Source organism: Aulostomus chinensis, chromosome 13 (genome assembly GCF_037954235.1).
Source record: "Aulostomus chinensis isolate RoL2024-O1b breed Wild chromosome 13, RoL_Achi_v1.0, whole genome shotgun sequence".
Taxonomy (NCBI): domain Eukaryota; kingdom Metazoa; phylum Chordata; class Actinopteri; order Syngnathiformes; family Aulostomidae; genus Aulostomus; species Aulostomus chinensis.
The window spans coordinates 10,699,243-10,723,084 of NC_141332.1; the positions used below are offsets into that span (position 1 = coordinate 10,699,243).

A 23,842-nucleotide genomic window follows, 5' to 3' on the forward strand; every position below is an offset into this window, starting at 1 on the left:
GTTGGGGACGGGGTACGGGCTATGATATGAAAAATGAATGCACTTTTATTTTAAGTTAAAAAAAAAAACAACAACAACTTAATTTATTTTTTTTTAATTGGGCCCTCTAAAAGAAGTAAATGCTAAGAAGAGTGAAATCCCATTTATTTTTTGACTTTACGTGTGCATGAGCATATGGATGCATTATATTTGGATTTAGATGTTTTCTGACTTGACTGTAATTTCTTTTGGTGTTAGCTGGCAAAGCTGCTTACATTTGTTGTCAAGAGTAACATGAAATTTAAGTGAGGTTCACCATACCTAAATCAGTATACTAACTATGGAAGTTGCATTTAAAGGGTGCATTTTCTTACTTTTTGCTTGCAGGATTAGAGAACAACTGTACCATTTACCAAAGGTTGAGTGCAAATGTTTGGATTTAACAGAGACGGAATGCCGTTTTTCGACGGTCAGAGGTTTTTTTTTTAGTTTTTTTTTTTTTACCCCAAGCAGCTTAGTTTGTAGAATCTGGGCCACGTCACAAAACAAAACAAAATCTCCCCTCAGTCCGGCACATGTATTTAGATCGCTGGCAAATGCTGGTGTGTGTGTTTTAGGTCTTGGTTTAAAGTGGACACTTTGTAACCAGAAAGGGCAAACCAAAGATTGGCCTAAAACACATCATCAAAAACAGATGTTGATCTGGGGGTTGTCAGGATAACGGTGTGTCCTCTTGTCACACGGCAGAGGAAGGCTGAAGTTGTTCGGAGTCTCGCTTTGTGGGTTCAAGCTAATAAAGGCACAGCCCTCAGGGCTCAGGTATTGGCAGTAGTATTTGCTCACTTTATATTGTCAGGGATATTAGCACTGGAAGCTAACATGCTAATGTAGTACAAACTAATGGGAATGCACAGTCCAGTCTCCCTGAGCTGTCCTCATGGTGTACCACTGCACGCTCTACCGTGATTGGAGCTTCTATCACAATTGTTGTGGTTGGATATGGTAGTAGCTAGAATTTGCTGTCACAGAGATAAAGATATTATTTTATACATGGCCTGCTGATTTTTGTACAGTGTTTTATAGCTGATTATTTTGTCATGAACATATATACATTTATTATGCACTACTTTTCTAAATATTTTTTTCAATAGTCATTTTAGGCACATTTTTCACAGATGGGAGAACTCCTTTTGCAATACCTCATTTTTTTCACTTGGTGAAAAATAATTTTGTACCTTTGTTACTAAGAGATCTGCATTTATGGTAAACTTAATTTAAAAAAAGAAAATGAATGATATTAATATAATTTTCAATTAGCTTTTATATATTTAAGTGCTGGTAAATCTGAAAATTGTCTGGTGCATTGGTGTGATTCCGTAGATGAAAAAAAAAAAAAAAAAGTTCAGCTAGCATTAGCCACTCATATATGGATTCTCCTGTCCTGATTTAACGTACTTACAGGATCTTAAGGCATGTCAAGACCTTTCTAAAATGATTTTGATAGTCTTGAAAATATATTCTGATATCTCACTCCTAGGTGTAGTCTATATGATTATCAATAAGGTAAATGTTTTGGCTTTGGTGGACGTGAAATCTTCCCTTGTATCACCGGAGTGGATATCAGCTGTTTGAGTATTTAGATCCTCTTTGTAGAACTGCCCGTCAGTTCTGCTTCTTCTCGGCATGCATAATGTAATACAGAAATAACATGGCTAGTGTCAATGCAGGACCTATTGTAATGCACTAGATCTCCTTTTTCCTTTTTAACCTTCTTTTCCTTCTATCTTTGAGATCACCTCTCTTGTAGCCTCTCTTTACATGATGGAGTCTGCCTTCCTCACACAGACATGATGTTTATGCAATCTACACAGTGACAACACTTTGGATGCGTTTTGTAATGTAGAGGACACTCAGTAGGACATAGGTGAGGAGACTTGATCACTTGATTCCCCCCTTTTGTGATGTGGCATGCTTTGGGACATAACCTGAATGTGATTTAATGTTGCAAGTAAACTTTGAGCCATTATGTGCAATACTTATTCTTTCCAGAAACAAGTCTCCGCAGTATAAGTCATTTAATCCATATAAACCATGCAGTCATTTACACATTATTTGTTTCCTATTGTTCATGCTGATGTCTGCAAAAAAAAAAAAAGTAATTTATACCTGAATTTATTTTTAAACATTAGTTTTGTGCTTATTGACTTATTTTGCTACTACCATGCTACTGTGATTGAAAACATTGTATATACTAGGTCGATACTGTATTTAGCATTTGCTATATTTTCAATTGAAATGTATAACTATCATTTTGATGAGATTTTTGTTATATTTTTGGGGTGATGTGTTAAACTCATTAATGTGTCTAGTTTTTCTAATTGCTGTATTGTGCTCCACATTTTCAGATGAAAAGAATATTGATTATGTCTCTTAGTATTACTTGATTGCGAAATTTCAATAGTTTTTAATTGTATGCTGGGAAGGTTATATTTATTAACTTTTTTTTTTTTTTTTTACCTGATATCATTTTGATTTTTTTTTTTAAAGTCATTTCACATTTATATGTAAGTTCAAATTTTTATATTTTCTTCCTGATTAATTTCTGCTACAATACAGACATCAGTTTTTATAGCTGGTTGGTAGTACTGAAGTCAAGCAAAGATCTAACGTCATATTCATTTGCTGCCAACTGTTTGTAACTGTATGCATAACATTTGAAGTATTTGTAATGTGAGATGTTGAACGAATAAAACAGCTGTGAGGAAGAATCATCAGCCTGATTCTGATTCACAAGATTTATTAATTTTCCTTTTTAAGGGCCTGATGGCATTGTTGTGTGACGTACTTCTTTTGAAAAATCAGGTCGGAGCTTTTCAGGTCTTGCCAGCAGCTGTGACAAAAACCTCATGGCTTATGCATTACAAACTCCTTCCTTTTTTTCTTCAAAAACTATATTGCTAAACAAGCAGCAGTAATTTGGACAGATTTTATGTTTAATATACACTCATAAAAAGAAATTTGAAAAAAGAGTGGCTATGTAAGTAGGGAATCATTAACATGTTTCCTACAGGGATTTGCAATTAAGTTTCTTCCATCACAGTTACAATTAAACATTCCATCCATCCATGTTCTTCCGCTTATTCCTGTTAAGGGTCGCAGGAGGCTGGAGCCTATCCCAGTGTCTACAGGCGAGAGGCAGGGTTCACCCTGGACAGGTCACCAGTCCATCTCAGGACCAACACATAGAGACAGACAACCATTCACACTCACAGCCACACCTACGGTCAATTTAGTATCTGGAGAGAACCCATGCATGCACGGGGAGAACATGCTGGCACAACATAGAAAGATCCCGTGCCGGGACTCAAACCTGGAACTTTCTTGCTGTGAGGCAACAGTGCTAACCGCTGCACCACCGTGCCGCCAATTAGGAAATCACAAATTGCAGTTTCATTGAGGCAGGGTTTGAACTATTTTTTTCTTTTTTTTTTAGGCATCAGAACTGTCTGATAGATAAAAAGGTGGTACACAAATTTCTCTTCAGTATTTGGACTTTTCCCTAAAATGTTTGTTTCTGGGGTCATAAATAATTTGTCCATTTCTTTAAAAAATGTGAAGTTTAGAGGGAAAATCCCTTTGTTTGCGCTGTAAAAATTCTTCATTTATCTGAAATATGACACACTGCTTTTCATCAGAGTATTAAAGCTTAATATGTAATTATATTCATATATATTGCCTCATCTTGACTCATATCACTCTTTTTGTGATGAGTTTTTATTCAACCATCATGTTAATCAGCCATCACCAAGTTATATGTATAAATATTTTTTATACAACAGAAGCTGAGGATCTGACCAGCAGAGATTCAAATAGAAATACTCTCGTTTTTCTTCTTTTGAACCTGAAAACTTCTGTCAATGCAATCATGAGGTAGGCTTTTATTCGTGCATTATTAAATTTGACCACTAGGGGGCAGGGCTCACTCTCTTCTGACATATTTGCCCTTTTGCGATGTCCTGCGCTTTTCATGTGGCTATGAATCTAAACCCGAGGGGTGTTTGATTTTTACTTTTTTTTCTCTCCCACAGATTGTTCCTCTTTCCTTGACATATAGATGTGTTGATTAGGCAAAGGATTTTCCGGAGAAAAACAAAAATCAAGGCTTTGAGGCTCATGACATGATCAGATATCAGGGCATGACATGATCACATGACATGAGCTTGGAAAATGGAAAAGACGTTGAGATATTGGGGAAGTGAGAGCAAAGCTGAGTTAGCAGTGACTGTTTCAAATGACTGTGAGAATGGCAAAGGCTTTTAGTTTTATGTTGACTTCTCTGCATGATCCCCACAGGGCAGGCCAGGGTGATGATGCATCACCGGGTCCACAGGTTTTACCTCAGGAGGACAACCTTGACTATACTCGGACATACTTCCCTGATGGTATGACTCCAAGTGACAGATTCTTCTATCTAAAGTCAAGAGGTGGCCAGCTTGGACTATGAGATTGTAAAGTTCTGTCTGACACAGCAAGAGGCAGGAGTGCACCTCAATGCAGACTGGACATTTATATGTAGAATTAGTGATAACAATAAAAAGGGAAGGTAAAATGATCAACTCTTTTTTCTTCTTCAAACAAACCCATTCAGTTTAAGGAAAGACTTTTTATTTTTAAAAACAAAAAAGAAAGGAAAACAATATTCCATCTCAAATAACTGTACTTTAGAAATGTGACTCGTGTGCACCTATGAATTAACTTAAATGAAACCTGTCTGGCTGTCCTGAGGTCAATCAGAGAACCATCAGTTCGCAAATAGGACATAAATATCACCACTAGGTAACTATTTTCCTCTCTTGGGGCACTTTTAATATATCGAAGCATTGATGAATAATAGTCAAGATTCAAGAGATTTATTCATCACGTGCATAATTGTACATGTACAACAGCAGTGAAATGAAAACTGCAACACTCCGGCAACTGTGCAAGTAGCAAACAGCTTATTAAAATTATTAAAATTATTTAAAACTAAAATATACATCTGGCAGCCCCTGACGTCCGGAACTGGGATGTCAAGAGCTGACAAACCTCAAAAATATAATAATAAAAAAGACAATATACAAGGGAAAAAAGAAATGCCGACATATTCACGAAAAATCTATATGTACATAATAAAAAAGGTTAAGAGAGAGACAATAATAGTATAATAATAAGAAGAATTGTTCATATATAATGAGTTTTGAGGGAAAAGACCATGTATTTCATGAAGGGGACATGTGTTGTATTTGAATCGTGAGATTTCAGTCAGGGCTTTGACAGTTACTAGATAGACTGGGTGATACCTACCGCCACCTACTGGCTGACAACAACATAGTAATTGCACAAACAGGACTGCAATGGGAAGAGCATCTAAGGTTTCCTCCAATCGTAGCGCCATTCATTTTGAATTTGGAAAGCACAAAATGCCCCTAAAGACCATCTATGTGCCCGGATTTGGCTCACAGAGCTCAAGTCAAAGAGATAAGCAGGAACAGACCCACCTTTCCCGTTCCAATGCCAGCCTGGGTCATAGGGACAAGCGCGGGAAGAAGCGGGCTAAAGGTGAACAGACTCCGGCCCTGTTGAAAGTCAAATTACCTAAAGTTGGCAAGTCCACACTGAACAAGGAGGGGACAAATGAGAACAGGATGGCCAGAAGATGGATACTTGAGCCCACTACAAATAAAGCCGAGACCAGCCGAGGAGAGCAAGTACACTGTAGGCTAATTTTACAGTATAAATACCTAGCTTAAAGCGTTAGCTAGTGACAAGAATGCTAGCTGGTGTTAGCTAGCAGTTAATATAGCCTTGTTCTTCTTTATCTTTGATGAAAATATAAGTCTTTGCACGTAATGTAACATAGGTACACATATGTAGATGATTTACTTATTACATATTTATTTTGTAAAAGTCAAACACAAACCTTGTTTAATTTTTTTCTGCACAAAGTTTCATTATATGTAGCCTCTACTAATTTATACAGTGTAACAATATCGTGAAATTCAAGCTGGAGATATTCCACTGAGACTACACTCGCTACAGACCTCTTGGGAGAAGTTATGTAGATTGTTGAGGTGACAAGTTACTTTTGCGCTGATGTTGCATCTCTGTAACCATAACAAACTGTTTTCATCAAACTGTTCTGGTGTCCTACAGCTACAGTTGCTCACAGGTATTTCACCCTGCATTTTAAACTGTATTACCCCCCCCCCAGTTTGGCTTCCCGAGGTAATAAAGTGTGAGCAAAACTGTTAACATTACCACAAAGAGCCAAAGATACAAAAACCAAGCATGATTTTGTTTGGTCCTCTTTGTTGCTATGAAACTGTAATTAGCTAGTATGAAAAAAACAAAAACAAAACTTATTCAGTATTTTTTGACAGGTGCGGGAACTGAGTCAGACTCTGTTGGAGGGGATGCTTTCATTTTCTCCCAGAGACCCCAAAGCAAAGAGATGAATGAGAAGGACAAGGTAGGCTCTTTGGAAAGTACTGTATAGTGTGTGTGCTGATCACTACGAAGAGATGACACTGAACAACAACAACAACAACAAAAACTAATTTTGTAATTTAGTTGAACTTTTTAAATTTTGGATTCATGACTCACCCACAAAAATAAAAAAGAGATTTAACCCGAAAACACGGGTAATGATTCCATTAGCCTCACTTTATATTAAAAATATCCCAGAACTCAACCACAGCACAGCTTTGATGACTGTATCCCTCCAGCTGTCTGCAAAAGTAATGTGGAAAGTGCAGCCACGATAAAAGGATACACTTGTTCTTTGTATCAACGTAATCACCAAAACCATAACAAATATGACACCTCCAGCATTAAAGGGCATTATAGTTCAGTTTTAGTTTTACTGTGATTACATTGTTTTGTTTACTTAAATTAGTTTTTATACGCAAGGAGCTAGAGGCCAGGGGAGTAGAGGTCAAAACTACAAGGTGAGGTTCTGTGGCCCAAAATAAAAGGGATACCAAAGATAATTTCATGGTTTCTAAAGACAGACTGCGTCCCATGCTCAGTTGATTCTATAGACATGACAAAGGGAGAACATTACTTGCACATAAACTTGCTGATACAGTTCCTATTGTTTAATTACTGTGGAAGTTCTACAAGGGTTACAAGATAGGTACCGTGTTACAGATGGATTGCACCGTCTGGCCCTGTGAACCAGACCTCATTACTGCTTCTCTCTTTTCCTGGGGATGTGTCCTCTGTCCCGGACAGGCCAGGCTCACTGTTCTTAGGACCATCTCCAGGATGCTGGGGGAGAACCGACTTATCAGACAGAGACTGACCTCCCTCCGCCAGGCCAACTAACATAATACTGTCACTGAATTTACCCTCATATGCAGCAAGTCTACATTTTCAGTGCTTCCCTGCCTCAGTGTTCCAACAAAGGGTGCATTTGGTTCCTTAAGCATGGGTCTAGTTCTGTTTTACAGCCTGATGGCTAATTTTATATCAGCTAACTTGAAGTTCATACAAACATTTATAATTGTTAAAATGTTCATTATTTATTTCACTGAAAGGGTCCATGCCAAAATATTTTATATACTTCTTTCCCAAGCTGTTGTCAATGTACGTTGAGTCAGAGAGGTGCAAAACTTATTTGATATAACAATATTTTGTACCCCTTTTTGTAACACTACAAAGAACTTCCACCAAGATTAACAATACTTAAATGACTCCGCAGGCATTGTGTAGCAGTGTACCATCACCATTCCTTTGAGAAAACGCTCAGCTGTCCATCGGAGGGTGCCAAACCCTCTGAAATCAATGTGGCTGTTGCATGTTATTTGTCACAACATGCTGCTGCACCACAAGCGCAGTACTGCCTCAAGAAATTGTGATGATGATATGACATTTAGATGCTTCACTATTGTATCAATTCAGCATTCAAACCTTTCACAATTAAAATATAAAAGCAGCACCTTGAAAAATTTGCATTTCAAGTAGTGGATTGCACTGTGTTTCTTTCAGGGCATTTTCTTTGATTTAAAAGCTACTCTAACTTGGCAGCATGCACTGATACAAAGTACTCCATGTTACAGTATTAAAAGTGAATAATGTGTGATCATTTACAAAACTAACACACCATGAACAGAGAAACTATTGTTGAAACTAAAATATTTGACCTTACCTTACTGTCGATTGTGGGAGTCAAAGATGTCAGAGGAGATTTGATGTTTACTCCCTTTATCAGCATTTATATTTGTATATCAACGTAGGAGCAGCATATGGAGATGGTTATTGTAACTGTTAAATAATTGCTGTTAAACTGTGGACAATTTACTTCAAATTGTTCTGCAGTTGGTTGATGCTTTGATTGATGGGCCTCATTGCCTCTGTGTTTGGACACCGTTGTTTTACTCTTTTCGGCTTTGAACCCAGTGTGGCTGCCTTCACACAGGCTGTTGTGAGCAGTGTGTTGAAGTCAGGGCGCAACCTACTTTTTACTATACCTGCTATATACTATATAGATAAAGTGTCTCTGGGCTTTAAGAGTGTTTACAGACAAAAGAGAGACGTTACTGGCACTTCGCTCTATTGTGCTGTATTAAAGTCCCTGATGTGTGTGTGCACACCTAAATTTGGTAATGTGAATATATGTCATGTCTAAATCCTCACCATTCATTTTTCGGATTGCTTCACTTTAACATCTCGCCTGCCACCTCAAACCAGACTCGGTGAAACTTGTTGTATGGCTTGATGCATGGTCAACTGGCCAAATTGTGTATAAGGTGGGCAATAATAGAGCAGTATTGGTGATGAAATGCCACTCAGTTGGCAGAGCCAGTGAGACTTTTGCCTCAAGGGCTGGGCTGGAGGCGATGATGGCACTGGTCCGAACCAGGAGGTGATGGCGGCTGCCCACTAACAGCTAGTTCCCTGCCTCACCACCAGGAGGAGGAGGATACAACAGGCTTCCCCTCTTCACACTGGAATCAGCTCCCATACCTTTTTCTCTTTACCGCTGGCTACACTAACCATCTCGAATGACACCCGCCCCCAGGAAGGTGAGAGCACAGCCAGTCGTCTTCTGGAGTCTGATTAATGAAATCAGTGATATTTCAGTAGAGTCCACCAGATGGTACTGTAAATGTCAACAGAAAAAGAACTACAATATTCCATGGTTAGGGGCCTCTGTAGCATGAGAAAGATGCAAATAAGCAACTCTATTCTTCTTGTGAACTATACTGCAGATGTAGGAGAAGCATTTCAACTTGTCCACTCAGTCATTCAGGAGTTGTCAGGCTTGCCACCTTAGCGTCAAACCAGCAGTAGAATCACTGTACTGTTGTGTGCCTCTATCAAGTGTGCTTGTCATAGCAAACTTGACATTCTTAAACCAAATTCTTCTCAATTAATTCTCAAGTCCCGGTAGATATTTTTGCAAATTTAAAGAAATTGCTTCATTATGTTCTTGAAATATCGTGGTCATGGGCGGTGAGAGTGACCTTGACATATTAAGGTTAAGGTTTATTGTCATTGAACATTTCTGTACAATGAAATGTATTTGGACACAGTCTGTCACACAGCAGCATAAATAGATAAATAAAAACAGAAAATATGTAACAGAATAGGAAAGAATAAAGGACAGTGCAGTGAGTCCAGTGATGTTACAGGGTTGTGAATTGAATGTCCATCACAAGTAAAGTGCAGGATGGAAGGTGCAACAACAGTCCAGTTCAGGCTGTCATCAGAGCTTTCACAGCCCTGGGGAAGAAGCTGTTTCTCAGTCTTTCTGTCCGTGCCCTCATGACCCTGAGCCTGCCAGAGGGAAGGGGGTCAAAAAGACCTTGTCCAGGGTGTGTCCTGTCCAGTCAGACCTGATTTTGATGCGACATTTAACCACCAAAATCTTTTCGGTGTATCCTTGGGTTGTGGGGGGCGTTTGTGCCAATTTTTTCAGAAATTCGCTTTTAGGGGAATGATCTGTATGCACATACAACCTAAAATGATAATGCTTATGGCTGATACAGTAGTGCAAAAAGTTTGATGACAAGGTGCACACTCAAAATGATGATGTAAAAATTGTACATAAAACTTATGTAGTACAGCTGCAAGTTGCCTGGATGTGCTGCGTACTGTTAATAGTACCATGCACGATTGAGCCTTTGTGAGAACACAGAATACTTCCTTTAACTTCATCTTCGTTTGAAACTGCCAAGTTGACAGTTTAGGATAAGATAACACTTTATTCGTCCCACAGTGGGGAAATTGTTTGATGCTGCAGCAGATACTTTTGGGTATTTTGGACCAGTAAACAAGCAGTTTATCGACAGTCTTTTGCAACAATATCGTTGTTGTGATGCCCCATAGTTTGTTTGGTCTTTAACTCTTTGCTGCGCTCTGCTGAGAGACTGTGGCCGATGTACCAACACCGACCATGTCACCCACTGTTGACCAGCTGCATTTCTTATGAAGATGAAGGTCGTAGGTTGTTATGCATTTTGTAACAAGCGTCTTTGTTGTACAGTAACTTGCTAAGTGGAAACCATTTACTGCCCTAAAAAAGTGAAGGATGGGTCATTGTTTGGCCCAGTTGTTCACAGGAAGTTACCCGCTGAGAAGTGACTTTCTTTGGTGGAAGTGTGTGTTGTGTGTAAGCTGATGTTGGAATCTGAAACATAGATGTCAGTGTGATTGTGCTGTAACTTGCGATGGCAATTAACATTACATCCTGACTGAAATGGCTCAGTGCTAGGACAGAACCCTGCAGTGTCCTCAGTTTTGACAGCTTTCCTATTGTGAGGATGAAATCACAACAAAACTGGAATTACAAAAGTAATCTCTATTCTTGTTCTTTTTTGTAGCAGTTAGTGAATGAAGAACCAGGAGGGACATAGTAGGCCTAACGGATATGTCGGGCTGCTACTAAAGACGATTTTCACGATAAACCAATGACTTTTTCTGTCAATACAACGGAAAGAAAATTATAAAAATGCTCTTCACAATTCCCCAGAACCTAAAGTGACATCTTCCGATTGCTTCTTTTGTACATCAAACAGCACAAAACCCAAAGATTCTTCTTTGTCATAAATCAGAGAAAACCAGCCCAAATTCTGATGTGTAAGAGTCTGCGAATATTTGACATACATGCTTGAAAAAAGACTGAAACAATGAATGGATTTTCGCCAATGTACTTGGCCATTCATTTTCTTTTGATTGCCAAATAGACTTTCAGTTATTGCTGGGTTTGTTGTTGCCGCTCTGTCTTCAGGAATAACATTTCAGACATTGACATGAAATGTTTTTGATTTCGTTTGATGATTAATAGTTCAAGTATTTTAAGGGAAAACATTGCAGTCAGTGCTAAATGAGGGAAGAGAATGACCTGATATTATGGATTTCAACAGTACGAAAATGTTTACCATACTGTGTAGGATACTGAAATTGAATGAAACCAGCTACAGGAGTAATTGGATGTATTTGGAAGTGGTGGTTGCCCCTGGACTGGAACTTTGTTACCTCCAGACAGCTCAGCCAAGCGCAAAGTCATGTCAAAAGTAAGTGATGAAAGTAGAGGTCTGCCAAATTATTTGTTTTTGGAAACATCCAACATCGAAGTAGCAGCCAAGGGGACCTGTCATCAACTACTTATTTATCCTCCTAGAAGCCTCGTCCGTCGGAAAAAAAGTAAACTGATAAAAAAAAGCATAGCATAAATCTCACTATTGCTTGTATTGTCAATAATGTTTTCCTCCCCTCCTCCACTAAAGGAGGCAGGTACTGGCCACCGAACCACTGATTCGCATGTCTTTTTTGCGGCTTGGTCAGCGTATTCAGACAGTGTGTCAAATTGGGAGTCAGTTGTTGCCCGGCAATATTCCTCCTCCGAGGGTACACTTATTGCCACCTCCACTGCTATGTGAACCCAAGCCGTTAATGTGCCAGCTCGGTTTGGGGTTGGCAGAGGTGTTGATGGTGACGCGAACTCATAAACATAACGCTCACCGGTTCTCCCGCATCAAACACTTCTGAGCATGTCAACCCCGGCGCTGCTGGCTTAGCTGTAATACACTACAATAAACTGGAACTGTGTTATTTTGAATGCTTTGCATTTAAATGTTAAACCCCCTTCACTATGACAATACTTCTCATGTTGCGACCACCCACCCAAACCAAACTGAGCTCATCTCAGCGATACAACTCACAACATGCAGTACAACACTGGCAAATGCTATAATTCTTCGAGGTATGAATATCCATTTCGATACCCCTCATGCCATTCTGCAGCTGAGTTTTTATAACTACTGGACCGTCTCAATCTCAAATGTTGATGTCCCCACACACAGGTCACCAAAATCATAAACCTCCCTTCCTCTATACTGAAAACGGATGTTTCGAGACCCCTTCTCAAAAACTCTCCCCAGAGCTAGAAGATCCTGAAAGATAAACACAGACCTTTCTTTATTTTTCTCTTGCAATCATTACTTTCCTCTCTTTCTTTAAGCTATAATACTCAATTCCTCTTTTGTCTTTTTTTAATTCTTTCCAGGAAGTATTGTGAAAATATTGAACATTAGTCAGTCTGTGGTTTTAATGTCCTTTGAAACAGAACAATGTTTATCGTATTAGCAACCCAACTGATAATTTTTTTTGGCTTGTTTGTATTTCTTTGGTAAACAAGTCAGAGTGTCTCAGAATGTATTAGTTGAATTAAATGTAGGTTAATTCAAAGTATGTCTTTAAAGCAGTTTTTTATCTAATGAGCTAGAGTTAAAAGTTTCTTAGCATAGTTAGGCCATAAATTAATTTAATTTAAAATATCTAATAGATCTATGATAAATAAATAAGTAATTAAGTAATAAATTAAGTTTCCAGTAACCTAGAATACTTGTGCATATTCACGCCAAAATTCCTTTTTCAAATTAGTGAACTCACTGATTTCATCATTTATTACTGCATTGAGGAAATATGTGTTGGCCCTGTGATGGACTGGCGGCCTGTCCAGGGTGAACCCCGCCTCTCGCCTGAAAGCTGCTGGGATAGGCTCCAGCCCCCTGAGACCCTTGACAGGATAAGCGGAAGAAAATGAATGGATGGATGGAAGAAATTACTGCACATACTTTATCCATGTAAAGAGGGAGACCTCAACCTTCCCAATTTGGAATTATATTACAGTGCAACACAGGTGTTTTGTATTGACAGCATAATTAACAATACGTTATCATTGCAGCCAAACATTCAATCAGCCTACTATCAGTTTGTGGGGGTACGATGACACAGACAAATGGTCCCTTGCAGCTGGTTTGTGGTAGCTGAGCCAGATATAATGTTTTTGCTCAGTACTGGAGTGCTTCCAAAAATATCACGTTCAAAGTAATCAACTAAACCCACAAAGAGTGGAAAATAGGGCCCAGGTTGAAGAATACCAAAATTATCCTATCCCTAAGAAGGTACATTTTAAGTATGTGGTTTGACAGCATAATAGCACTCCTCCTCTTTTTCTGTTGGTGTAAGGATGGAAAATGAAAAATTATCACCATGACAGTAGGATTATGGTGCCTGGTGTTTAATATTTATGGCAAACCCCTGGAGATCATTTCACTGCCAGACACAGTCAGGAATGTTGAAATTTGCAGAACACAAATGCTGTCATTGAGTTTCATCAGCCCTTATTAAGAGGCAGCATCCATTTGCAAGATCAAACTGTTGTGAATTTTTAAACTAATACAGAGAAACAAAACCACATCAACCCATTAGTCTTGTTTTTCTAAAAACTAACACTGACCAACTGTATACTAAATGCAACCTGTGTCTTTAAAGGACATTCAGTTACTTGTGTTTGGTCAAAAAAAAAAAAAAGTTTTCAGTCCAGCACTTTCGTTCAGACTGAAATATGGATTATTATTGGATGGATTGCCGGGAAGTGTCCGGAAGATTAATCTTGATGACTTTGTTATTCCCTAGACTGCCATCTAATGCCACCATCAGGTGATTGTTTTCACTCATCCAGACATTTATGCTCCTCAGAGGATAATTCCCAGTGACATTAGTTGAAACACTCATTCTCATAGGCCCATCTCAAAGTTTTCATCTGCTTTTGGGTGAAATATCTCTGAAGCATCTGGATAGATTGTACCAATTTTGTATACTTTTCTCCAAGGTTGAAATAATTTCTTCCAGCGAGACCAAGGAAAATCTTACAGTTTGTTTTGTTTCGGCCTCTGCTGGAGAAACAAAGTGCTTTTCAAGATACAATGTACATTATATACACAAAGAAAAGCTAGAATTATTTACCTCCACATGACACTAATGTTTGTTTTCAGTTGAGTTTTCCTGACTCTCAGCAGGATTATGCAAAATCTACTTGGCAGAGTTTCATCAAAGTGGGTGGAGGAATGTAACATGGACCAAGGAAGAACCAATTACATTTTGGGTCAGGTCTGTTCATAGTTCAACATTATTATTATTTTTTGCATTTTTGGGGGTTTGGCAGGTTATGGCCTTGGCGGAAGTATGCGTTCTCCAATTGCCTTCTAGTTACCTCTGCCAAAGACCTCGTGTTTTCAGTGGCGTTTTTTTTTTGTCAGCAGGATTAACTATGGAACTGATTCTCACCAAACTTGGAATTTTGAGGGAGATTAATCACGGCGACACCTGGTGGCAATAAGAAGTGACATGTTATACACTTTGGCGTACTCATTCGAGGGGGCAGACCAAATCTACTCAGACATACCTAAATAAATTGGTGATATGTTACCATGAGGTGAGGTGGTCAGCTTTGATATGTCACAACACACAAAACCTTTGTAACTGGACTCCACATGGTAAGATCTTTTGATAACTTAACACATTTGATGTGAGTGCCAGCCTGAAGACGACAACCATTTACAACAAACCTGCACGAAGATGTCTTCACCTGATTTACAGCAATATGATATTTAGTAGGCATGTGCCCTCTTGTGTCATGTAGTGGATGCAAAAAGTGACATTTGGGCTTCTTTGCTTTACTCTGCTCCTTCACGCGTAATAATTTGCGACCTTATATACTTTGACTAAAAAGCATTTTACTGCACAGAAAAGTTTAAACAATGATGTGCAGTATATTCTGAAAAGATTTTCAAATGTTTTTATTAGTAGGCTTGTTAATACTCCTGTAATTATTGTTAGTCTAGTTGTTGTTGTTGTCTTGTCCCATTAGGGGCTATGAGTACAGGAAACTGTTTCCCAACCTACAGTGATGAGACGCCTCTGTCTGGTCCAACTGACCAAGACCAATCACAGCAGGCACCACACACCTCAGGAAGGTAGCAATTTCTCATCATCACATTAAATCCTGTTTGAAAGAGCTATATACCACAGCTTTATTTACTAGATCGTCCTCGTCGTCATCCTCCGCTTATACGGTTGGTCCGGGTTGCTGGGGCAGCAGCCTCAGCAAGGAAGCCCAGACTGTCCTCTCCCCAGCCACTTCAATCAGCTCTTCCGGGGGAATCCTGAGGAGTTCCTAGGCCTGCCGAGAGATAAAATCCCTCCAGTGTGTCCTGGGTCGGCCCCGAGGCCTCCTCCCGGTCAGACATGCCTGGAAAACCTCCTGAGGGAGGCGTCCAGGAGGCATCCTCACCAGATGCCCGAACCACCTCAACTGACTCCTCTCAACATGGAGGAGCAGCGGTTCTACTCTGAGTCCCTCTAGAATGACTGAGCTTCTCACCCTATCTCTAAGGGAGAGCCCAGTCACCCTGTGGAGGAAACTCACTTCGGCCGCTTGTATTCGCGATCTTGTTCTTTTGGTCATCACCCAAAGCTCATGACCATAGGTGAGGGCTGGAACGTAGATTGACCGGTAAATCGAGAGCCTCGCCTTCTGGCTAAGCTCCCTCTTCACCACAACAGACTGGTTTAGCACTTGCATCACTGTGGATGCCGCCCCAATCTGCCTGTCAATCTCCCACTCCATCCTACCCTCACTCGTGAACAAGACACTGAGATACTTAAACTCCTCCACCTGAGTGTGTATTTACTATTTGTTTTCGTCATTATACAATGAGAGTCAGTTTAAAGACGACCCAAAACCTAATACTAACTCACACTGAAGTGCGTGTTTAGGCATCTCATGCTTGTAATTGATTATCGTTGTGATTAGCTCCATAACTGGAGTACGAGCCTGGTCCGTCAGCTTAGGTTCAGTGCTTGTCACGTGTCAAAGATGCATTCAGCATTCCATCCTGATGCTGCTGATGTTCACAGTCAGGCAAAAATACAAAACTCAACAAAGAGAATCGTAGAGACAGTAGAGAGACTGTAGTCTCAAATTAATTTTTAGAATATAGTTGTTTAATCTTATAAGCACACCTGGTTGGTGTCGATGTCTGATAAAAGAAAATAATGTCTTCATGTTTTATTGTCACACTATGTTCAAATAGAAGTTCATTCAAGGTCACACTGTTATCATCATGAGAGCGCACCTGCCTTGATATGAGCACCCATCCACACTCCCATGTATCTGTATTATCAGTATAATAAAGAAGCAAGGAACTGTCTCGGCGGACTCTCTCTCGGGAAGCCACTGAGACAGGGTGCCCTTTGTACAAAGCTGAATTAGTTCGTGTTGTGTCTTTCCTAATAACGGGAATTTAGGTTTCGACCTGTTTTCCCTTAACAATGTCATTCACTGTTTAAATAAACTCCATCATGTGTGTGTGTGTGTATAGGAACTGCATTGATGCAGAGAGGAGAGACACTGCAGCTGTGTGATAATAAATTTTATCAAAACTTCAACTTAAATTTATTAATACTTTGGTCTTAAATAATTCAGCCATTTTATACCACATTTCCCAACCCTACATGCAAAATAAAGTACAGTTCAGATTTAAACGAAGCCTCGAGGAATTTTAGTAAACAAATTACTTGAGTTACTTGAGGGATCATTTCAGCCCTGGATATAAGCTTTTGTAGGAAATATAAATATTTGGACTTCTTCTCCTTTCCTCATATAGTTAAGCCTTTTATTGTGTTCTCGTTTTGCACAAAGCCATCGTCAAGTTTATGTTCCCTTGCTGATCATGATTGAACGTCAGCTTGTTGTGTTTCTGATCTTTAATGGATTATAGATATAATACGGATAAAATTTAGATTAAAAAAAGAAATTAAGAAACCGTGTTCAGCACTTTTTTTTCTAGGTTGTGTTTTTCTTTCTATGTATTTCGAATTTAGGTCCAGATGTTTATATTGTAATATTTGTCCCTTTCAATCAATTCTTTAAAGAAGGTTATCTTCTGATTACAGAAGGATGGTAAGGAACTGCAATCTTAACTTTATAAATAAATACTTAAAGATTGCTGAAATGTGAGAAGGTAATATTATACATGATGAGACTAAACAGCACGATACAGCATGACAGTCAGGTGCATCAATATCATAGATTATTATAACAATCCTAACACCTAACATATGTTTGTATGTTATACCTGCTAATTAATTTGGTACATTCCAGATAAACCCACTGCAGGATTATACAACTGCCTTGCATTGCATTGTCAAGTGCACAAGTCCAAACTTGGGGGAATTTGTGTGAAGAAATGGCTGCTATTAATTTGAACGCCTTCCTGCATCATTGTCACTTTCACAAAGTTTTTCCTTCTTTTTTTTAAAGTTATGAATTTAAAGGTGAAAATTAGTTGAGTTGAGACTAAAATTAAGATACATAATTTCAGTACAGGTATTTTGAGTGCTTGAAATTCCATAACTTTTAATTTACAAATCTGATGGAACAGATTTACTTCCATTCTTTTTGTTCAGTCCCCATGTTTTCTGCGTAAAGAGCTGATGTCATCAAATAAAAGCGACAAAACAGGATTACGAGTTTTGGTTTCGCAAAGCAGCGGTTAGGCTCCAATTGCACGTTGTAGTTGAGTCTGCTTTCGTTAGACTCGGACTGGCAGATGTCAAGGTACACCAGAAGCACCATAGTCGTGATAGTGATCATGTTGCTCCTCACAACTTTGATGTTGTGGGAATAAAACACTCATCATCGAAAAATCGTAATCACACAATAGTGACCTGATCGATGCGGAGCCGACCTTTTGTCAACACGGATATTGATATTTGTCTAAGTTTACTGTGGAATCAGCCAATTCCAAAAGGGGATATCACATCAGGAATAACAGTCGGGTGCCAATACTGGTGTTATTCCAAGATCTGATGTTGGAATGATGACCAGCCAGGTACGGATCCACTTACCAACATTTCAAATCAATTGCTTCAGAATTTATTAAATGCTTCTTTGTATTTTTGTTGTTGTTGTTGCTCTTTTAAAAAGAAGTGCTGGTTGGCTTACAACAGCTTTATCATGTAAACAACAACAACAACAGTGAAGACAACCTTGAGCCTTCTGTTCCAGTAACAGCTGACATCAAAACGCGAGTGAATCAAATCAGTCACCTTGACTGACTACTTCACTACAAGTAAAGCTGCTAACGCCACTTTCATTGCCATAATGGTGTGACTGCCTGAACAGTGCCTTATTTCCCCTGTGTAACATTTGTCCCTAAGGTGCAGAGTGGCTTTTTTTTTTTTTTTTTAACTCTCCTGACCCGGGCAAGGGGTTGTGCTTAGAAGTGGGTCATGGACTTAAAATCACTGTTTGGTCTTTGTTTCACCCTGTTGACGATGTCACCAACCGTGATAATGATGTCGCCCTGGTTCCTCAAGGTCAGCATTGCCAGCAAAATCTGGCTGTCAAACTGAAGGAAATAGAGGAGAGGCTGGCACATGCCGGTAGAGGGCACGAGCAGCTGCTGGCTCGTATTAAGGAGCAGCCGGAGATCATCACTGGGATGAAAAAGAAACTGAGACGGGAGGGGATTGTTATTAATCAGAACAAATCTGAAGTTGAAATCCCAACACAAGAGATGAACAATCTCAACAAGGTTATTCTTTTTGGACAACATGGCTGAAGCTAGAAAAGCAGGCTTGTTTTAAATGCTGCACCGATCTCCCAAAACTTTATCTGAATGATGTTAAAAAAACAACCTTTTTCATTGTCCTTGTGGTACACGGAGCAGGAGCAGCAGTGGAAGGTCAATGACCTGCTGAGGGAACTGCACGATTTGAAGGCCCAGAGGATGGAATTGAGAGAAACAATCCACTATCTGGAAGACTGGCAGAAGATCCAGGTCAATTTAAAAACGAGAAGATGTTACAGAACAAGTTATTTCGAAAATATGACGTGCTGAAAATATCCTTCTCTAGGCCAAACTAGAAGAATCACGGCTGCTGCGGTTAAAGTTTTGTCACAAGTTAGAAAAGAGTCAGGTATGTTTCAATACCGTGTTAATCATCTTGTCATATGTTTTCTAAGGGAAGTATCCCGTCGAATAATGTATCCTCCTCTTGTTGTCGTACAGCTGCTGGACGAGCTGAGCATTCTGAGGTGGGCTCTAACGGAGCAGCAGGACAAGAACCAGCAGCTGCGGCTTGAAATGGAGCAGCACCTGGAGGAAAAGGATTCCACCATCCAGGATTTGAGAATGCAGGTTTATACTGCTTGACACGCCTCACCCACTCTGTGAAATCATCTTAGTGTCCTAGTGGGATTATACAGAGATTCAAGGTAGATCATAGCCAAAAACTCTTTGAGATCAAAGGTTTTAGAGTAACCAGCTGAAAGCCACTGTCACAGTTTGAGACCAGAATCTTCAGCATATTCACACTTGTGCATGTTCATCTTGTATAGTGGTTGTGTTTTTGCCAACACACAGATTAGGACAATGCTCGCCGAGTCAGTCAAGAGGCCCAAACAGGTTACAGATGAAGACAAGGAGGCTCCGAGAGGCCTGAGAAGGTTCCTCTCCATCTTCAAGGTGCGTTCAATGCAGAGGAAGATGACGAAGAGCGGGGACCGTGGAGCCCAAGCTGGGACATCAGAGGAGTGTGGTCCTCCAGAGACCCTTGGACAGCTCCATAGTTGCAACTTGAATAACAGTGCATAATCAAAAATATGACAACATTCTGTTTTGTATTTGCACCTTTCATCCAAAAGAGCTAGTCTTCCAAGAGTCCGAATATTAGAGTTTTATTTCAGATTCTTTACATAAGTAATCATTCCTGCTGCAACATGTCTTCATCGCACAGCTGCGGCATTGAAACGTGTGAGTGTACACACACACACACACGTATATATGTGTGTGTGTGTGTGTATATATAACTTTAGAAATATAACTTTGGCTTCATTGGCCATATTTGGTCATGATGATGTGGGAGACGTGTTTACACTGTTACTGAGCACATGACTACATAACAATCTGTTAAACTGAAATAAAATGAAGTTGAAAAAAGTGTCAGTACGGCGACGGTCATAAAGTCCATCTTTGATTTTCTGTCATTGCACTAATTTCGTAATTAAATAGCTGTCAACCACTAATTAAGTTGTCTAGATTTACGTGGTTCAGCGTTTCTCTGTCCGCTGGCCTCCCCTTTGAGGAACGCAAAACCAACTGCAAGCCTCTCACTCCATTCGCCACCACGCAGTTCCTGGCCCTGGAGAGAAAGTTTCGTCAAGAGCAGAACCTTTCCATCGCTGAGTGGGCAGAGCTCTCCTCTTTGCCGCTCTCCGAGACCCAGGTCAAGATCTGGTTCCAAAACTGATGAGCCAAAGCCAAAAGGGTTCAGGAGGCTAAGGCTGCAAATCTCAAAATAGCAGCTGGCATCTGGCCCAAAGCTGTATTTCAGCCAAGCGTCTCATCCTTAGGTTTGCCCTTCAGCATTAACCTTCTGGCTGGGCTGCTGGGTTCGTACTGCTCCTACAGCTGCAGCCCCATCATTCCCGCCGCACATCTGGCCATGTATGCCTCCCCGGTCAGCTGCAGCGGGTTCCAGCTCTCCTGAGAGCTGCACAGACTGAGATTAGTGATGTTAAAAAAGATGGACTAAAAGGAATCATATAGGCTTGTGCTTTATCAGCCGAATAAGAACCTGAAGGGGTGCTGAATATTAACAGTGTTTCCCATTCTTGAATGACAAAACACAAAACAAATGTCCCTTAGCGGCTTGAAGGACAAGTGTGTACTCAGTATTCCAAAGATCCATCTACACTGTTTGCCAACACTGGTTCAGCAGAAGGTCACTGATAATGGATGGAATCTTGATCAGAACCTGCACATCCTCAAGAAAGCATTTGTTCTGCTGAATATTTGTACTTTTTATCATACTAATAATGGAAGAATGGATTATAAACATCGACTAAGGGGAACTGCATGCTTACTTTAGAACCAAATTCACTGGATAATTATCTAACCATCCCAAATGACATCTTAATTTATGATAGAATTCTAGGTTTCATGCTGCTGTACATTTTATATAGAAACAACAGTCAATGTTTTCTGCGTTTGACGTGAAATTGAAGCTTGTTAATAAGCACTCATTAATGTGCCTGACCTGTTCTGTGAGCTAGCTGCTCTGCTAAGTTACAGATGTGGTTTAGAGACACACAACCTTTAACGGCTGTTTCTGCTCTCCAGTTGAGTGTAGCGGACGGCAGCTGCCTCCAGTGAGGGGCTCCTCTGTCTCATCTGTCTACAGATGACTAGAGCGAGTGAGTGATTGCCATGCTGATCATGCCAAGAAGCCTCTTTATTCATACTCGGAGAATATTTAGCTCTAATTCAGTGCTATTCATTGGAGACGCATCGTCTAACAACATTAATTCCCCATAATTTTTTCAAATTGAAAAGCAATTTGAATACAAACTCCCATTTGGATAAATGTGACTTGCCGCCACTGCAGATATTATGTCTTCCTTCTTCAGTTTAGATTTATTGCTTCTTGAAAAGACAAAACTTTTTTTTTAATTTAGACGTTGTTGACTCTCTAGTTTCTGGAAAAAAAGGAAACATTGGCAGAATAATCCTGAGAGTGGCGTAGCCTACAGTCAGCCTCGTACACTTTAAGCTGGCTTCGATGATACGAAGATGTCTTTTAGGAGGTTAAAGTTTCTCTAGCTGGGATGCTGCTGGTGTTAAATAACTCCTGAAACACTTCAGTTTCAACCCCAGCGTTGGTGTTTCACTCTTTGGTGAATGTTTCTCCAGCCACATGCACTGTAAAGATGCAGAATTATTGCGAAATCAGTCACTGTCTGCAAATCTCACGTTGGCGTAATTGCAAGTGCATGTTCATACACGTTGATGTTCACTTGACGTCAGCAGTACGTTAAATGGACTCTGTGTCTCAGTTTGTGCTGCTTCGTATTTTTTGCAGGCTGTTTCTTCATGGTCTCCAGTTTCATTTGTCCTTGTCACTGAATTCCGACTCCAAAGCTGTGAAGTGACGTGTAGACAGAGCGATGACAGAACAGGGCGTCATACGTTCTCTGCCACTCTTAAACTTGGAGGACGCTTATTACTATTAGCACATATTCCAGTCCATTTGCTTCTCTCCATTTTAAAATCAAATCTGGCATTAAGCCGATAGTGAGGCCTTCAGTGGTTTTTAATGCAGCAGATGGCCAATGATAAAGATGGCAAAGAGCAGAACAGACACAGCTGACCCAACTTTGTCTAATTAAAAAAAAAATTGGTTTCTCTGGCAGCTTAATCAACAAAGTCATTCATTTTATATGTTGCAATAATTCTCATCAGTTATTGTTAACAACCAAAGTGTCACTGGTCGATTATACCGTGGAATACTTCATCTTATTATAGTGTGGATTTTGTTGACAGAAAAAAACAATTGGCTTGATTTGTATATTGTATTTCCACCTTTACCATGGTCATTAGGGGCCTGACAAGCGTGTATATCAACTGCTTTTTCTGATTTCCTGGATTTAAACTAGACTAAGACTCACTATAACCTAGACCTGCAACAATTAATCGATCATCTTTTTTGATAATAGAGAAACATTTCAGTCTTGTTCCAAGCAAAAATGTAGTAATGTCAGACTTAAATATAAAGGCTTGCTGTTTGGTTACCTGTGATGAAAAATGAAATGTTTTTGGATTTTGAACTGTTTGATGGATGTTGTGATGAACATATTCCAAAGGTTCTTACAGAACATTTTATAGATTAAAGGATTAATCATGAAAACAAATGGCAAGTTATTTGTTAATGAAAATAATTGTTAGTTGTACGAAATTAGACTAAAATATCTGGAGATTGGCCCTGTGATGGACTGGTGACCTGTCCAGGGTGAACCCCGCCTCTCGCCTGTTGATGCTGGGATAGACTCCAGCCCCCCCGCAACCCTTAATAGAAAGGAATAAGCGGAAGACGATGATGATGATGATGATGATGATGGATTTCAGCGGGATGGTGGTGCAGTGGTTAGCACTGTCACCTCATAGCAAGAAGGTTCTGGGCTCTGGGATAGGCTCCAGCCCCCCAAACGACCCTTAAAAGGAATAAGCGGAAGAAAATGGATGGATGGATCTAGAGATTTCGTCAACTAAAACTGGACTGAAATTAATAATAATCAAGTGACCATTTAGCCAAAATACTGAGATTGAACACAAATCCATCAGCGTATCTTTTATCTTTTCTTAGCTTCTGAAAATAATATACTCAATTTGTTATTATTTTACTCCTCCCTCCTTGAATGTAGTTTACTGAAATATAGATTTTCATCACCTTAAGATAAAGCACATTCAATCATGATGAATATCCATCCATCCATTTTCTTCCGCTTATCCTGTTAAGGGTCAGGGGGCTGGAGCCGATCCCAGCACCCTTCAGGTACGAGGCGGGGTTCACCCTGCACAGGTCACCAGTCCATCACAGGACCAACACATAGAGACAGACAACCATTCACACTCACAGTCACACCTACAGTCAGTTTAGAGTATCAATCAGCCTCGTCCCCTCTTGATGT

General features: G+C 39.8%; 1 protein-coding gene across 2 annotated transcripts; it reads left to right on the forward strand.

The window, feature by feature from the left end:
- Positions 1-5,337: 5,337 nt before the first annotated feature.
- Positions 5,338-22,923, forward strand: LOC147250832 (uncharacterized). Of its 2 annotated transcripts, none has more exons than XM_086223131.1 (6): positions 5,338-5,733; positions 6,399-6,487; positions 19,044-19,154; positions 19,231-19,293; positions 19,386-19,514; positions 19,740-22,923. In XM_086223131.1, exons 1-6 carry the CDS (start codon positions 5,373-5,375, stop codon positions 19,968-19,970), a joined length of 984 nt encoding a protein of 327 aa, XP_086079257.1. In that variant the 5' UTR covers positions 5,338-5,372; the 3' UTR covers positions 19,971-22,923. The 2 variants fall into 2 exon arrangements, with proteins under 2 accessions (XP_086079257.1, XP_086079258.1); XM_086223132.1 differs by having other exon boundaries at positions 19,386-19,510; positions 19,740-19,877.
- Positions 22,924-23,842: the final 919 nt, after the last annotated feature.

Coding starts and splice junctions, on each gene's coding strand:
- LOC147250832 (XM_086223131.1), top strand. CDS start 5,373: ATGGGAAGAGCATCTAAGGTTTCCTCCAATCGTAGCGCCATTCATTTT. Junction 6,488..19,043: donor AGATGAATGAGAAGGACAAG/GTAGGCTCTTTG, acceptor TACACGGAGCAG/GAGCAGCAGTGGAAGGTCAA. Junction 19,515..19,739: donor TCCAGGATTTGAGAATGCAG/GTTTATACTGCT, acceptor GCCAACACACAG/ATTAGGACAATGCTCGCCGA.